Raw genomic sequence first — 18,058 nt, 5'->3', positions numbered from 1 at the left:
CAATTCGGGCCTGAAGTCTCTGAGTGTGTGACATTTGGATATACAGATTCCATGCTATATGTATGGAGCAGAAACTGAAAACTGCAGTCTGTAGGCCAAACCCCAGATTTTTAAATAGGAAATTTTACATACAAACCCCAATTTGGGGCTTCTCTGGGAAAATTGAAGATCTAACCACTTGAGTTTCTTAGACCTCCAAGGTTATGAGAAGCTAGACAGTTGGTCCCTCCTCCTGGGGCTGGCTATGTGCTCTGCAGCTCAGCAAGGCCCCCACCTTCCCTGTTGTCACTTGCCATTTTTTTTCCCAGTTGTCTTTTTTTTGTGACTTCACAGCCACTTGTTTTACTGGAAGAAAAATATTTCTCTGTTCCTATGCTTCTATCAAAAGTGACAAAGTAAGGATGGGTGAGGTAGCTCATGCCTATAATCCCACCACTCTAGGAGGCTAAGGCAGGAAGAGCACCACCTGAGCTCACGAGTTCGAGACCACCCTGAGTTAGAGCTAACCCCACCTCTAAAAGAAAAGCCAGGTGTTGTGGCAGGCACCTATAGTCCCAGCTACTTGGGAGATTGAGGCAAGAGAATTGCTTGAACCCAAGAGTTAGAGGTTGCTGTGAGCTATGACACCACAACACTCTACCAGGGGTGACTGTCCAAAAAAAAAAAAGGGACAAAGTAAAAGAGTGGGGAAGAACTCTTCTTCTGTTTAAAGAAAAATTAGAAGAGAAGAAAACAAAAGAAATCATTCTTTTTTAGAAGAAGAACAGAGCACTTTCCTAGTGTTAGACGATCACAGGCTCAGGTTCCTTGAGTCTCCTCTTCTGCCATTGACAGTACTTAAATTTGGCTCCTGGTAGAAACAGTTAACACTTGTCTGAGAAGCGAATGGTAAGTAGCAGCCCAGCCATTAACTTGAGAATTAGCACATTCAAACCAGGTACTAGTAAATACCTCTCTAACTCCAAGAATTAACTTGGATAAATCACTCACTATAATAAACCCACACAGAGTTCTTATACATCAAATATGCCCAAAATATGATAATTTTAGTTCTGACTATGCAGACAATACTGTTTTAAGTGCTTTGCATATATTAATCCATTTAATCCTCACAATGCTAAGTTTCTATTATCATCATCATCTCTATTTTACAGATAAGGAAATTGAGGCACAAGTAACTTATCTGCAATACTATTATTATCATCCTTCCCATTTTACAGACAAGGAAACTGAGACTCAAGGTATGTATGCAGATTATACAACTACCCTGTTTCCCCGAAAATAAGACAGTGTCTCATTTTTATGCCTTTAAATAGAGACAGTGTCTTATTTTAAGGTGTGCTCTCAAAGATGCGCTAGGTCTTATTTTCAGGGAACGTCTTATCCTTCCTGTAAGTGGGTCTTATTTTCGGAGGATGTCTTATTTTCAGGGAAACAGGGTAATAGGAACCCAGCTGCCTATACCAAACTTAAAGGAAAGATTTCAGACAGGGCTGTCCAAACTTTTAGCTTCTCTGCACCACACTGGAAGAGTAAGAGTTGTTTTGGAATAAACATTAAAATACTTACACTAATGAAAGCTGATAAGCTCAAAATAAAAAAGGTTCATGCATAATTTTCATGATGCCCACTATCACAGATAAGTCCTCACATAATCCACATGTGGCCCACAGACTGTACGTTGGACACCCCTGTTTCAGAAGATCAAAAGACTAGGACATCTTTCGAAGATCTGAGCATGAAAGAAATACAAGAAGTATCTGTATCTCAAAGTCCAGATACGGAAACCAGTGACATGGCTGTGCTCTAGCTGGCTTCATTCTGCAATCAAATGCCAGTGAACCCAGCAGAGCCCCCAGAAGCACCTACATGCCCACAGTAGAGGCAAAATGGAAGCAGACAGAGAGACTGGTTCCTGTTTTCCCCTCAGACGGATCTGCTGTGATTCAGGGCATCTCTTGGCATTTGGGTTTACTTTTAATGAGGTGGTTTCCTCCTCTAACACTCTGTGATTCTGTGATTGTATTTCAGGAATCAAACAAGCATTTGTCTTAAAAAAAAAAAAAAAGGATAAATGTTTCTGCTTTTTGTGTCACATGCAAAAAGGCTAATAGAGAAGAGAGGGTCCTAGGCTGGGTGCAGTGGCTCACGCCTATAATCCTAGCACTCTGGGAAGCCGAGGCAGGAGGATTGCTTGCTTGAGTTCAGGAGTTCAAGATCAGCCTGACAAGAGTGAGATTCCCCCCCCCCCCCGCCATCTCTTCTAAAAATAGAAAAACTAGCCAGGCATTGTGGTGCCAGCCTGTGGTCCCATCAGCTATGTGGAAGGGTATGGCAAGAGGAATGCCAGAGCCCAAGAGTTTGAGGTTGCTTTGAGCTATGACGATGCCATGGCACTCAACCCAGGGCAAGAGTGAGACTGTTTAAAACATAAAACAAACAAAAAAAAGGGCTAGGTGCTATGACTCACGCCTGTAATCCCAGCATACTAGGAGGCTGAGGTAGGTGGATTGCTTGAGCTCACAAGTTTGAGACTAGCCTGAGCAAGAGCAACACCCCACTTGAACCCAAGAGTTGGAGGATGCTGTGAGCTATGACGATGCCATAGCACTCTACCCAGGGTGACAGCTTAACTCTGTCTGAAAAAAAAAAAAAAAAGACAGTGCCTCAGAGAGATTCTGTGAGAGAGGTACAAGTGCCCCGCGCCTCAGCTAGGCCACAGGAACGTGAAGAATCAACTCCTCTCCAGCCCACATGCCAGCTCCAACCCGCAGACAGACCCAGTGAACAGCCTCTCCCATGAGAGGTGTGCCCTTTCCTCACCTCACTGCCCACCCCTTATCCATGGCGACTGATCTGCAGACCTGCCCTCTGAACCAGCCCGGGCAACTCCAGGCTTCCTCCATCTTTGTGTTCTCATACCCCACACTTCACATGCACAGGGCAAGGCCTCCAAGATTCTGTGAATGGCCCAAATTTGAATTAGGTCTTTGCTATTTATTTTCTGTAAGTGTCTAAAAATTTTCAATGCTTCTATTTCTTCATGTGCAAAGTAAAGATAATCAAACTCTTTGACCAGAAATGTTTTGAAGTTCTAAGGTGGAAGAATGGCGAATACCAAGAACAGCCATGGTAGGCAGGCCACCTGGGCCATCCCACAACAATGCCGGACCACTGAGTCTCAGAGGATCACAGGAAGGCCCCCTCCATGCCATCCGACGAGGCCTTTGGCCTTTAGGTAAGGCTGTACCCAACTAACAGAGAAACACAGCTTGATTTCTCTTTCAAAGAGTTCCAGAAAATCTTTGAAATAAATGCTCTGATTTTCCTGGCCAGGTGACATTGGGGAAAACCTCCCTGTGACTTGCCCCAATTCCCTCCCCTTGGCTTCAATCCTCAGTGGAGGCAAGGAACATCTGCTCATGGACAGCAGCCCAACTCCGGCACCTTGCTCATTCACTGCCTGGAAAAGAGAGGCCAGAGGCAGGGGCAATTTTAGTCTGTTCTTTACTGTGAAACAAATCTTTTAAGCATTTTGCCCCTGATCATTGAATTAATGCGACTATTATTTTCTAGGGCAGGAGACAGAAAGTTATGTGTAAACTTGAGATTCTCTGGGAGTTGGGGCTTACCAGGCCCATTTACACCATTCAGGCCCTTAGGAGGAGCTTGTCCCCCTTAGCTTTAATTGTCTCACACTGCAAAGATTCTGTTACTTCATCTATCCTCACAGGAAAAGTAGATAATGCACAGTCATTAAATGACCCTTCTTATGGTACTTCTGGGGTCCATTATTCCTTTATGGGCTTATAATTACACTTCATATTCTAGGTTCAAATGTGTCATAACTTTATAAAAGTCAGTTAATACTGTTAATTTATTTTAAAAGCATACTAAAAATAGTATATCTGGGTTTGCATTTTTCTCCCGAAAGCCTAATTCTTCTGCTCATATATATTTCAACAAACACATTTTTAAAGCATTTTTGCCTCTTAGACGACTGCTTTTTTCTTTATTGGAAACAGCAGCTACATGGCCAAAACAGGCTTTATATGGAACAGGCTTTGTCTACCTTGACAGAATAATGCATTAAAGACACGGTCAGCTATCCATAGCTGGATGATGGCAAGAGAGGACAATGAGTTATCTGGGGTCCCTCTTCTATGCCCCAGAAACTGCTTTATGCCTTTACCAGCCCTCTCTTCCTTCAAAACCATCTCCGAGTAAAGAATTCCTCAGAATTCTCAGCTCCTTAATTGGCGACTCCATGAGAGGAGTCGGCAACTTTCTGTTGCTTCTCCTACAATACCCAAGATGCTCATGCCTTGAACTTTGGGGAAAAAAAAAAAAGTCTTGAATCACTTGCATAGGATTCTTAGCTTTATTTACTTATTTATTTATTTTTGAGACAGAGTCTCATTTTGTCGCCCTCGGTAGAGTGCCGTGATGTCATAACTCACAGCAACCTCAAACTTTTGGGCTCAAGTGATCCTCTTGCCTCAGCCTCCCAAGTAGCTAGGACTGTAGGTGCCCACCACAATGCCTGGCTATTTTTAGAGATTGGGTCTCACTCTTGCTCAGGCTAGTCTTGAACTCCTGAGCTCAAGCGATCCTCCTGCCTTGGCCTATACAGATGATTTTTAAACTAGGACATACAGGTAGCATGGGGAAGAACTGAGTAGAAGCAAAATATTAAAGGCTAGAAAAAAATAACTATATCTATGTGGACTCTTGTTCCAGGTCGTTCACCAGCTTGATGAAAATCGTGTAGGCTGACGATAGTCCCAGCTCTGACTACTTGCCTGATTGCCAGTCCGTGTGGGGAAGATGTAGGAATGACTAAGAATATGGGTGGCGCCTATGGCTCAAGGAGTAGGGCGCTGGTCCCATATGCCGGAGGTGGCGGGTTCAAACCCAGCCCCGGCCAAAAACCACAAAAAAAAAAAAAAAAAAAACAATAAGAATATACCATATAGTTGAGCTTTATACTGACAATACAGCACATTTAACTAAGGAGCAGACCTCCACACGTAAGATGCTTCGCTATCACATATAAAAAATAAATCAATAAAATGATTAAGGAAATAAAGCCTTAATGTAAAAGTAAAATCGGGTAGGAGTCAACATACTCTCCATGAAGGATCAGTAAACAGTTTAGACCTTGAGAGTTCTCCGTCTCTGTCACAACTCTGCTGCCATAGCACGAAAGCAAAGACAAGAAGTAAATAAACGGACATGGCTATATTTCCAATACGGCTTTACTCACAAAATACACAATGGGAAGGATCTGGCTTGCAGGCCATGGTTTGTCCACTTCTGAAATAGAGGAAACCTCAAAAATAAGCAGAAACGCTTTAGCACTCCATATAACCTTTACCCACCCTTAGGTTAAACTGTGTTTTTCCCTAGAATATACGTTTGTGAAGGTAGAAATTTTATGTTTGCAGCAGTATTACTAGCACCCACAAGAGTACCTGGGAAAAATAGGAGTTCACAATGCGTCCAATCAATTAATTAGTGAATGAGCAACTTACGGAACTGTACAGGGCAATTGTGACCATAGGTGATTTTCCTGTATCACTGAGTCCACCCCTTCTGCCATCCCTTATGCCCCTCTCCTTTGTAAACTGGACAACTATATTGGGACTAGCGCACAAAAATTATGACTCTTAAAACTTTAACACTACTTCAGGAATTTGCTTTTCAACAGCAAAGAGGACACGAAGGCAGGTATGTCTTACTTTTCTCTCACTCTGCTTCGTCTTGGTTAAATCATTCTCTTACACATTCACTTGCAAAGCAAAGGCAATGTCCGATAGGACAAAAGTGTTAACCACTGCTTCTGGGAACTACAATTTCATGCAGATAATAACTTTCATGATATTGTCAGATATGTAGCTGGATAGTACATCATAATATTTTATCTTTTCCATTCTGGGGCATTATCTCTTATAGTAGCCACAAGGATAGTCTTGTGTTCTCAGTACTTTAGCACAGGTCGTACTTCACCTAGAGAAAGGAAAAAAAATGACTCACAGCCCATCTTTCCTCAGAAATGTGTGGTGCTCACAAGCTCTGGGCCATCTCTGTACATCTATCAAATGGCTAAAAAAGATCTTCCTCGCGGTGGGAAAAGCCCCAGGTGAAATATGAGGTACTATTGCAGGCCTTCCAGTTCAAAAAATTGTGTTAGGATAACAATTATCTTCTGGAAACTACCGGATTATGCAGGTAGTAACTTTCATGACGTTGTCAAATGCAGTTGGAGATTACACCACAATACTTTATCTTTTGGCTCTGAGGCATTATCTTTTATAGTAGGCACGAGGGATACTGAGCTCTTGGAAAAATTTAAAGTAAGATAAAATATAACCAAATGCCAAATAGTGTAGATTTGAATACTAAGTTTAATAGAACCTAAGTTCAAAGCTTAACATTGAGGAAATTTCAGACTACAGAATTAGATCTAGCCAACATACCCATATTACAGATAAGATCCAGGGACCCAAGTAAGAATAGAATCCTTCGGGCGGTGCCTGTGGCTCAGTGAGTAGGGCGCCGGCCCCATATGCCGAGGGTGGCGGGTTCAAACCCAGCCCCGGCCAAACTGCAACAACAACAACAAAAAAATAGCCGGGTGTTGTGGTGGGTGCCTGTAGTCCCAGCTGCTCGGGAGGCTGAGGCAAGAGAATCGCTTAAGCCCAGGAGTTGGAGGTTGCTGTGAGCCGTGTGATGCCACGGCACTCTACCCGAGGGCGGTACAGTGAAACTCTGTCTCTACAAAAAAAAAAAAAAAAAAAGAATAGAATCCTTCCACTGTCATCTTCAGAGTTGCTTATTTTTTAAACATATAAATATAACACACATTTTATAGTGTGTTAAAGATGTATCACATGCTCACTCCTTCCCCTTTGGTAAGAGGCAAATGAATATTTTGCTCATCCTAAACCCATATAGTAAAGTTAAAAAAAATAATGAGCAAATAATATTTTGCTCATCCTAAACCCATATAGTAAACTTAAAGAAATAAGTTAAAACAAATAATCTGCCTTATTATTATTTTTTTTTTTACTTTGCTATATGGGTTTAGGATGAGCAAAAATATTTGGAGCCAAAAAAATGGAAGCTTTCTGCTTGGATTGAATACTTCCCTAAAGTCAGTTGAGCATTGTATTTTCTTAACACTGGGCACCAGCTCACTAGGGGCTGAAAGATTGAGTGTGAATGCCACAGCAACCTTGGTTTAACACCTCAGGTGGACTTGAACTGCTTCTTTCACTATTTCTCTGGCCACAATCAAAGGTATCTCTGATTGTCTTCCTGCCACAACACTTTTTTAGCATTTTAATGTAATTTGCACCAGGAAATAATATCTTTCACCAAATTCTTTTTACAAGGCAATTTTCTAGAACACTAGAATTTTGATAAGGAAGTGAAAACTGTATTTCGAAGGTTAAGCACAACCACAAACTAGGATACTATGACCTCAACACAGTATCTGTGTAAGTTAGCCGGCACACACCTCTATTTGCCCATTCTCTTAGTCAACAGCATCAACCACAAACCCTGAAATCCACAGATAATTTCTGATACTGGAAACAGGCTCTTCTCAGAAGGCCACAACTGCCAAAGACCACTGATGAAAGAATCAACAGTTAAGTGAGACATTATTCACGTGCTTTCAGGTCAATATACACAGAAAGGTCACTGCACCCAAATTCTGCCAAGCAACCACTAGGCAAACATACATTCTCACACAGTCCCCTATAAGTAGAAAAATGTATTTTATAAGGGTAGATAGCGATAGAAGCATTAGACACAATTCCAACTCAGCAAGATCCTACAAAATGAAATGGAGGAGCTTGCCACAAAGCAGTAGTGAAAAAAAAAAATTATTTTTAAGGCAGTAGTGTTCCTGGCAAGGTTCAGATGGAAAAATAGCAACATATCCCAGAAGCAGAACTGTAGCCAGGAATAATCTAAGCTCAAGCCATTTTAAGTAAGGGCAGGATAATACTTACTAAGAATTCACTGCACAGTTGTCCTGGTCCTCTGGGCCTTTAGTCTGAGCCACGACCAACTATATGCTACCTGTTCAGGACTCAGCTAGTCATTGCTGAGGGATGAGCAGGCCTTTGTCAGGTGTAATGCCAATCAATGAGTAGGCACCATAGACCATCTTCACACCACATCTGGCCGGGGGAATCATGTCCCCTATTGTACACATTGCAGGATTAGTGCTAAGAGAATTCCACAAGGCCACACAACTAATAAGTAGAGTCAGGCCCTGATCCCAATTCTGCCCGACTCCAAAGTCCATGATGCCACATTACATGCATAAAATATAGCTCCTGCTCTAAAGAGGCTTAAAATAACCTAAACCAATCAGAGATCAATGTGGCCAATATAATGAAGGGCTAACAAACAAGTATCTTGAGTCTTTAAAGAAAGAGACTATTATGAAAGAAGTAGGATCCCTCTGAGGAGGGGTATGAGTTCCATAGGAGAGTGAAGGGAGGGACTTCCTAGGGACAGCAAGGGGGCAGTGACAATGCAGCCAGAAGGAGCCTGACCCCCTTAGCAGGACAAGACCAGACTGCACAGACCACAAAGATGTGTGCTGAACTGAAAATAGGATTGAGATAGGAAGGGTGAGCTGATTATGAAAGGCCTTGAAAAATCAGACATGTTATTTTAGACGTTAGACAGTAGACAATGGAGAGGACGGAAGGTTGCAAAGCCAAGAGACATGAAGTGATCATTTAAAAAGGGCAACTAAATGCTGAAAAGACTAGAGGGACTCTTCTCATTCATTCAACAAATATTTAACGAGGGCTTACTATTTTAGCTTGGGAGGCTACCTACAAGGCTGGTCCAGCACTGCAGGAGAGAAAGGGTGAGGTCTAGATTAGAATACCGAAGGAAGTATCTATAGAAAATACCTTTCAAAGGTCTTAATGACTCACGGACATAAAGTATGAAGAAAATGAAGGAAAAGATGGTTAAGATGATCCCAATAGTTTCAAGATCGACATAACTTCCATTTCTACTAGGAACCTCAAAAACCAATGAAAATAAAATGAATAAAATTATAAAAAGGGTTTAGATGGTGATGACAGTCAACAAATAAAACCCCCACAAAGCGGGTAGCTCATTTACACATAGTCTGTGGGGAAGAAACTTCAGTGAGAAAAACCATTTCTTTGTGACTAAATGCTGAGTTCCCTTGGCAAAGACAGCATGGATCTGCCTACTCAGATAGGCTCCGTCGACCCTCCAACACAACCCTCTACCATCTGAAACTAGATTGCTATTAAGAAATGTGGCTGTCCCCTCTCCCAGCCAGCTACCAGTTTTGACTTTGGAGAAAGAGACAAGGCAAAGTGGAAAGGGAAAAACAAAAAGTGAGCAGAATGAACATAAGGCCGGACCTTAGGGATACAGGAATGGTACAGGATGTCATTTTAAATAGAATCCCAGTACTGCTTTCATTGCTACACCCACGTCCTAGTGTTTTACAATTCCTGGTCCCCAAATAGATAGGAAGTCCTTAAAGCTTCTCTTTACTGAATTGTGGCGCTTTGTTTAGAAACTATTTCAAATGTGCATATTTATGCATATGTTAACTCCTAGCACAGTTAACCATATGATTGAGACACAAATTCTTCCTGATAATTCAAATGTTGACTACACAAATTTAAAGCTCATTTAAATTTTACATTCAGCAATGATACCATTCACTACTGGAGCACACCTTGAAACCTCACTTACAGGGAAATGTGATAAATGAAAACTCTTAACCATCAAACTTCTATAACCAAGGAATAAAAAAACAAACACCCATACCCTAGAAACACCCAGTCCTGCTTGCAAAATTCAGGTTAGTATTCTCTCTAGTTAATCTTCATATAGTTGTAAGTGGAAAGGACTCCACTTCTCTGCAGAACGATGCATTAAACTACCTTAAATATAACCCTCCAGATACTGGTGTCAAACTTTAAAAGGTCAGCATTACAAAAGAAACGGTTGTTCTGGAAAAACCCTTTAACATCCTTCTCCTAACAACTACTCAGATTAATAAGAAAGAAATCAAAGCAGAAAAAAATCCAATGAAAAATGACTGCAAAGAAGTATGTGAGGATTCTTGCTCAGATCCCTTGCGGGACAGCCAAGGGCCTAGTCAGGAAAATTCCAAGAGCAAGTCCTCAACATCCCCGCGAAAGGGGTTTCAGATCGGCTAGGATCTTCTCCCTCTTCGAATCTAATAGGTAAACACGTTATCAAAATCCTCCAAACTCCGGAGAAACGAGTTTTCATGCCAGGAGGGAAAGATCCACAGGATAGCGGAGAAAAGCTACAACCCATTAGCCTCTTCCAGTCCCTCCGATCCTTCGCGGGACCACGCACCACGGGTACCCCCCGCAGTCCCCGGCCAGCACCGCGAGTGACAGATTGCCCAGCAGAACCCCCTTAATCCCGAGCCCCACTTACTGGCGCCGCGAACACAGGCGGGGGCCCGCCCCTGCGGTGAGCGCAGCTCCTCGGCGAGCCGGGCGCAGCCGCGGGCTCGGCAACTGAAAACGGGGACAACCCGCGCTAGGACAGGCCGAGGGCTCCGTGCGGGGACGCCCGGGAGGTGCGGCGAGTCGCACCGGCCGCTAGGCACATGGTAGTGCAGCAGGGACCCGGCCGTTTTCCAGCCTCCGGCAGGAAAACAAACAAAAGGTTGGGTGGCTGCTAGTGGGGACGACCAGCCGCTTTCCCTGGGAAAAGTTACCCTGCAGCTCCCCTCGCTGGCCCTGCGCGTCCCTGCACCGCGTCCACCTCGCCCCGGGGCGCCGCGCCGCGCCGCGCCGCGCCGCGCCGCCCGGCCGAGGGCGGCCTTGAGTCCAGGAATCCCCGCCGCCAGCCGACTGCGACCGCGGCCCCGACTCCAAACTCACGGTACGGACAGGTCGGCTCCGTCACTATCCAGATTTAGAAATGCAGGCTGTCTTTGCACGTTCTGAGTACGCTTAGTCCAAGGTAACCACGTTCACAACATTTTTCTGATTTTAAAAAACATAGCTGATGCCACTGAATTGTAATATTCAAAAACAGTGAAATGGCAACTTTTGTTATCTATAATTATTTAAAATAAAAACGCAACTGATTGCCTGTTAGTATTAATTTGAACTTTTAAAAGTTGTATTGCTCACAATTTTAGTTTGAAAGACTGGATTCTCATCTAGGTGGAACGAGCTATCCTCCACACTATGTCCTCTCTCAGTAACTAGAGGACTGAAATCGAACACTCACACGTACTTTTAAACACATTTACTTATATCATAAGTTATATTGTAGATATTATCTCAAATCATCCTTGTAAGACTGAAGCCTTTGAAAGAAGAAATTGATTCCAGGTCCCTGGATTTAATTTTTTTTTTTTTGAGACAGAGTCTCACTTTATCACCCTGGGTATAGTGCTCTGGCGTCACAACTCACAGCAACCTCCCAACTCCTGGGCTTAAGCAATTCTCTTGCCTCAGCCTCCCGAGTAGCTGGGACTACAGGCACCAGCCACAAGACCTGGCTAAATTTACATAATTTTTCTAAACTTTGGTTCTCAGACGTTAGCAGGCAGGATCCTAACACCTGGAAGGTTTGGGAAAGTAAATTCCTGGGCTCCACCCCAGAGTTTTCTAGTGTGGCTGATGGTCCAAGAATCACTTTGCCCTAAGCAACACAATTTCAATTATAAAGCTGTAAGCCTTTTTAATACATTGTAGATTCTTCTCAGAGATGAAATTTCACAGCTCATCGCTGTGTCAATTTTCTCTCACTATCTTTATATTTGGAGTCTACAGACTAAAAAAAGAGATTTTTTTTTTTATTGGAAGAATCTACATCAAAGGCCTGTATCTCTATTTTTTTTTTTTTTTGCAGTTTTTGGCTAGGGTCGGGTTTGAACCTGCCACCTCCGTATTTGGGGCCCGGGCCCTACTTTGAGCCATAGGTGCTGCCCTCTCTCCCATACTCTTTTGGAAGAAACTGAAAGCACATGCAGTGAGAATAAGATGGATTCATTCAGGCTAGGGCTGAGACCACACAGTGGGTTTGGTGGGTTTAGGGTCTAGGTGACCTTCACCTCTGTCTCACATTCTTGCAGTTTTGTAAATTTATCTTTAACCTAAAAGTGTATATCTTGAGTAAGTCAGGGCAATTGATTTAGGAGATTAACTTGAATTGGAATATTGTTTTGGGTCATGGGTTATATCAATTATTGTTTATTACTACATGGGTTATGCTGATTACTATTGTTTAAGATAAGGGTTAATATGGTTTTTACTTTGAACTTTTATGTATAAAACTGTGATTTTTGGAAATAGAAGAACAGAACACTCTTGGAGAGGCTCTTCTTGCTGTTGTCTAGAATCTTGGCCTTCTTTTTTTTTAATTTTTTTTTTTGAGACGGAGTCTCACTATGTTGCCCTCAGTAGAGTGCTATGGCATCACAGCTCATAGCAACCTCAAACTCTGGGGTTTAAGATATTCTCTTGCCTCAGCCTCCCAAGTAGCTGGGACTACAGGTGCCTGCCACAATGCCTGGCTATTTTTTTGTTGCAGTTGTCATTGTTGTTTAGCGGGCCTGAGTGGGGTTCGAACTCGCCAGCCCCATGGTATGTGGCTGGTGCCCTAAGCCCTGAGCTGCGGGGGCTGAGCCAGAATTCCGGCCTTCTGACAAAGTTTGATGGACCTTTCCCCGTCTCTGCATATTGGCTGACAATCATGGGCAACTGGATTCCTCCAGTAAAAAAACCTGCAAGATAGGATAGTCAAACTTCCTTAGACTTCCTCTTCCAAGTGGGAAAGGGTCAGCTGGTCATGTGACTAATGTTTAATATTTGTCTACCTTTGTGTTTACCTCCATAACAGCCAAACCATACAGCAAATGAAAATTGAAAATCATTATCAGGGAAAAGATAAACAAGGAGAAGCCTAACAAATTACACATATAACACTGCCATGGAAAGCAATTTCTAAGTAAAATTGGCTCGGCGCCTGTAGCACAGTGGTTACAGCGCCAGCCACATGCACTGAACACGGTGGGTTGAAGCCAGGCCTGACCAGGGCCAGCTAAACAACTGTAACAAGAAAATAGCCCGGTGTTGTGGTGGGCACCTGTAGTCCTAGCTACTTGGGAGGGTGAGGCAAGAGAATCGCTTAAGCCCAAGAGTTTGAGGTTGCTGTGAGCTGTGACGCCATAGCACTCTACCCAGGGTGACATAGTGAGACTGTCTCAAAAAAAAAGTAAAATTATTAAAATTAAAATTATTAAAATTATTTGACTGAAAGTCAAATTCAGTTGTTCAAGCAAGTCTACTTGGCAAATGGAGGTACTATCTTGATCCACCTTTAGCAAGGGTCCACTGGGCTAGTAAGTAGCTTGAATCAGTAGCTATGGCCTCTGGAAAATTATAATCCTATAAATATAATATGACTAGATAATCTCATAACAGGGTCTAGAGGATACAGTGGAACTGATCTGAAACAGAAAATTGGTAGCTATGAAGCATAACGATGTTTTAATAAAACAGGTATTCAATTTATCTTTACAAATATTTTATTAAGTTTTATTTAATTACATGCTAAAATAATATGTCATCTATGCTAGTTGGCTAGAATATTTTTTTTTTTTTTGTAGAGACAGAGTCTCACTGTACCGCCCTCGGTAGAGTGCCGTGGCGTCACACGGCACACAGCAACCTCTAACTCTTGGGCTTACACGATTCTCTTGCCTCAGCCTCCCGAGCAGCTGGGACTACAGGCGCCCGTCACAACGCCCGGCTATTTTTTTGTTGCAGTTTGGCCGGGGCTGGGTTTGAACCCGCCACCCTCGGCATATGGGGCCGGCGCCCTACTCACTGAGCCACAGGCACCGCCCTGGCTAGACTATCATTCAGGTTACGGTGTGTGACACACCTCTTGGAGGTCAGACACAATTATAAAAAGAGGGACCTTACGGGTGGCGCCTGTGGCTCAGTGAGTAGGGCGCCGGCCCCATATGCCGAGGGTGGCGGGTTCAAACCCGGCCCCGGCCAAACTGCAACCAAAAAATAGCCGGGCGTTGTGGCGGGCGCCTGTAGTCCCCAGCTACTCGGGAGGCTGAGGCAGGAGAATCGCGTAAGCCCAGGAGTTGAAGGTTGCTGTGAGCTGTGTGAGGCCATGGCACTCTACCGAGGGCCATAAAGTGAAACTCTGTCTCTACATAAAAAAAAAAAAAAAAAAAGAGGGACCTTACCTAACAAATGCAGTGTAACCTGGTTCTCTGTACCCTCAATGAATCCTCAATAATCCAAAATAAAAAAACTATCGTTCAACACTTTTATTTATTTTTTTTAAAGAAAGAAAACATTAGCCGGGTGTTGTGGCGGGTGCCTGTGGTCCCAGCTGCTTGGGAGGCTGAGGCAGGAGAATCGCTTAAGCCCAGGAGTTGGAGGTTGCTGTGAGCTGTGTGATGCCATGGCATTCTGCCTAGGGCCATAGAGTGAGACTCGGTCTCTACAAAAAAAAAAAAAAAGAAAGAAAACATTTAATATATAATCTATTCCATGTGGCAAATGAGTACTGAGAGATAAAAACTTATCTACAAATAGAATGTAACAAAAGGAAAACGTGATTTAAGAAGTGATGTCAGGTCCATAGCTCTTCAGTTCTTTCAAATTTGTAGATCAGAGTGCTAAAAAATATAAGTGCGTTTTGAAAAAACACAGCTAGTCCAGGATAAACATCAGTATTTTGGGTAACATAGGCACCAAAAAGAATCCACAGGGAAGCAATAAGTGACCCAAACATCAACATGAAACCAATAAAAAGCCAAACTCGAGCACCTGTTCTTCCCAAACAGCTGCTTTCATAGCTGTCACCTCTCACCTGAGCATTGGATACAGCATTTATCATGAAGAAAGCCAATGTGGAAAATACACCACAGGTGTGAAAGGCAGGGCTCAACTGTTCTGGCTTAGGGTACACCACAGCTGCATCAATCATAATCCACCAGCCTGTAAAAAACAATATACCTGCTACCCCAGAAGCCACGGCATTTCTTCTCTCACTCCAGTCAATACATTCACATTCTGGCCAACGAAAATTATCTAGGAAGCCTGCCATTTCTACTCCTTAAGCATGTTTTTTTCATTAAATACTGTATCTCTGCTTCCTCCGATGCCCACACCAACTCCAGGCGCACGCCGGGAGGAGGTGGCTGCGCCACAGCAAGGCGAGGGTCCTCAGGCTCCACCTCAGTCCCAGCACCATTCAACACTTTTAATGAAATAAAACTCATTCTGAAAATATTTCAGTACCTTATTAGTTCAAAAACCTAATCTTTAGCATTTAAAACTCACATTTATCATTTTATTGTTATAAATTCTTAGATTTAACCCTTCCCCCCAATTTAAATTTAAAAATCCAATTTTTAAAGAGTTCATCGGAAGGAAACTTATCCTTAAAAGACCTTAAGCCATAAAGTCTCCACTGAAAACAAAAAACTTGAATTTTTGGCCTTCTTTGAACATGAAGGTACTTTATAGGTATCTGGCTTAGGGTGGATTCCAATATAAAAGCATTGGCATTTTGCCTTCTTTACTGTAGCCCTTCATTCTACCTCTCTCTTTGCTTCCATTCTTCTGCCAAAGATGTACTGCATTTTTTAATCCTCCAGAATAAAATAATAGATTAGAATTTAAACTCTTGAGCTTTCTGAATGTTTAGAATCCTGATGACTACTAGTCCCTGGCACCTAGCAGAAACTTTGAAACTTCAGTAAATGTTTGCTAAATGAAGTTTAGTTTGCTAAATGAACTAGTTTTCACAAAACACGTAAACTTCCGTGGTTAAAAAGATTTAAATTGTGGGAAAATGAAGTACTACCTGATAAATAAGAGTGACTTAAGGGAATTCAGATGTTTGGGCTTTAAGAGGCGGGGCGAAGACCGAGTGTAAGTTCCGGTGCTCCCCGCAGAGCGGCCAACTACAAATCCCAGAATGCCTCGCGGGCGTAGTCCGCGCAGGACTCTGGTTTCAGGGCCTTGGAGGCGCGTGTCCTTCCCGCATTGCATTACGGGATCTGTAGTGAGACTTGCTTTGCGTGGGCCCTTAGTTTCCCCTTGCTGGGCACCTAAGCTTATCTTTCCTCGACCTTCGTAGTCTGTTCTCTTAAGAAAAAGTTCAGTCGTTGTAACAGCTCGTCAGTGTTGTGGAGTTTCGCTGTTTCTCCGCATTCCCGGAGCGGGGCTCTAGCCAAAGTCGCCTAGCACAGTGTAGCGACCGTCCTGAATGTCCAGTTCAATGGTCCTCAGAGCGTCTGGCCTTAAGGGCGCCATCCTCAATTAGGGTTACAAACATTTTTGAGATAAACGTGTTCAAGTTTGCGTAAGAGTTCACTGAGCCGAACGCGTGGACCCAGTTTGAGATCCGCAAACCGGCGGGCTCCGCACCGCGCCCGTCTCGCGCGCAGCAGGCTCACGACCCGTTGCCCACCAGGCAGCGCGCGGGCTGGGGAGCCGGGCAGCGCGAACGGGCGGCGGTGGCTCTGCGCATGCTCCGCGTGTCGGCGCAGCTTTCCGTAGCTGAGGGGCAGCTCCGCAGTGGCTTTCGAGGTCTCCGGTAGGGCCGACGCTCCGGTATTCTCTCAGTTCTCGTCCTTGGCTGGCAGCCCGCGTCCGTCCACTTCTCGAGTCGCCGGCCGCAGCCTCCACTTAAGTGCGCCCCGATCTGGCCCCCTGCCCCGCGAAGATGGCTGCCGTACGCCGGGCCCGCAGTTACTGCCGCTGCCTGGTGCGCTTCTCCGACCGAGAACTCTACTAAGCCCCGCTGCAGCAGACAGGCAGGAGTAGACACCCGGACACCCAGCACCCCTCCTCCGGGGGGCGGTGCAAGGGGGCGCGGAGAGCCCCTCGACCGCAGCTGGCCGCCCCGCCAGCATGGTAACCTGGGCAGGGGGCGTCGGAGGAGGGCTCTGCAGGGCGGGGGTCGGGGGGACGGCATGCGGGAGCCAGACGGGGTGGGGGGGCCAAAGAAGCGGGGACAGGAGACTGGGGTGAGTGGGAGCTGCACGGCCGCCACCTTGGATAGCCGTCCTGCGTTATGAGAGGGAGTGAAGTAGATGCCACCCTGACCGCTCCCCCGGGTTGCTTCCTGCTGAACCCCAGCTGGGCTCGGTCCTTTGCAGGACAGCCGAGAAGGATACACCACCTCGGCTCACTGAGCACGTTAAACCAGTCTCGCCTCTCTCGAGGGCTGTTATCCAAAGCATTGAACGTGGGTTGAGGCGAACCGTTGCCGCATCCGAATTCGAGAGGGAACCCTGGCAAGCAGAGACACTTGTTGATTGCTCCTCTTCTGAAAAGCCGGGCCCACGGAGAGGCTGTTGGGGCATCTTAGGAAGTCCTAAGTTTGGGATGCAACTGCCCCACTAGACATCAATACCCTGGGTAGGATGTTAGTAGGCGGTTCCGGCTGAGTGAGGTTCCAGGGGTCGGGTTTCAAGCGGTGTTGGTACGGTTCAAATGGAGAGATTGAGAGCTAGGCTCCACGTTTGACATCGCAGATTTCACGGGACTGTTGCGCATTGGAATACGTAGTCTCTGCCCTATGCCTTTCTTTGGCTTTGAATAAATTGTTCATCTGAGAAATTAATCTCTGGCTAGGGCTGAATGAATCAAGGCTGAAATGATTCCAAACTAATTAGTTCATAGTAGACTCAAATATTTATTAAATAAATGAATGGCTGAGAACTTTTTTCATTAAATTAATCTGTAGGGTAGAAAAATCACCATTTGACTCTGCCTCTAAACTGTCAGCAGTAGTTCTTTGACCAGGATTAAGCACTTAACCTTTATATTTCATTAATCCCACCTGTGAAACAGGAGTAACATGACATGAGCTACTCAAGTGAAAAGTGATATTTAGGTCAAACTCAGTTATGAAAAAGTAAAAACTTCTGGGTCGCAGCTGAGGGCCTATTCAAGTGGTAGTTGACCGAATACAGCAAATCCCCCCAGTTTCTTGTTCTTTA

At 44.3% G+C, this 18,058-nt stretch overlaps 3 protein-coding genes and 1 long non-coding RNA gene across 5 annotated transcripts in view; 2 read left to right on the top strand and 2 right to left on the bottom strand.

Moving 5' to 3' along the window:
- Positions 1–10,544, bottom strand: part of CILK1 (ciliogenesis associated kinase 1) — an 89,442-nt gene extending 78,898 nt beyond the window's left edge. The window contains exon 1 of the mRNA XM_053600902.1: positions 10,492–10,544. The gene's annotated coding sequence lies outside the window, so the exon portion shown is untranslated. The remainder of the gene's footprint in view (positions 1–10,491) is intronic.
- A 443-nt stretch (positions 10,545–10,987) lies between these two features.
- The window catches only part of FBXO9 (F-box protein 9), a 45,804-nt gene continuing 38,733 nt past the window's right edge, over positions 10,988–18,058 (top strand). The window contains exon 1 of one of the 2 annotated variants that reach the window (XM_053600905.1): positions 10,988–11,025. Coding sequence is in view for 1 of the 2 variants with exons in the window: in XM_053600904.1 (XP_053456879.1) it covers positions 16,965–16,967 (3 nt within the window). In the remaining variant the exon portion in view is untranslated. Of the gene's footprint in view, positions 11,026–16,647; positions 16,968–18,058 lie in introns of those variants that run through there. The other variant, XM_053600904.1, reaches the window with a different exon arrangement.
- On the bottom strand, positions 14,558–15,290 carry LOC128593137 (transmembrane protein 50B-like). The gene has a single exon (XM_053600909.1). The coding sequence runs from the start codon at positions 15,148–15,150 to the stop codon at positions 14,674–14,676; it is 477 nt and encodes a 158-aa protein (XP_053456884.1). The 5' UTR covers positions 15,151–15,290; the 3' UTR covers positions 14,558–14,673.
- Positions 16,777–16,848, top strand: LOC128593139 (uncharacterized). The gene has a single exon (XR_008382267.1). It is a non-coding gene; the product is annotated as an uncharacterized LOC128593139 (long non-coding RNA).

The sequence above is a fragment of the Nycticebus coucang genome, chromosome 9 (genome assembly GCF_027406575.1).
Source record: "Nycticebus coucang isolate mNycCou1 chromosome 9, mNycCou1.pri, whole genome shotgun sequence".
Lineage (NCBI taxonomy): Eukaryota > Metazoa > Chordata > Mammalia > Primates > Lorisidae > Nycticebus > Nycticebus coucang.
The sequence above is the reverse complement of the archived record's forward strand: the minus strand, read 5'-3'. Positions and strand labels throughout refer to the sequence as shown.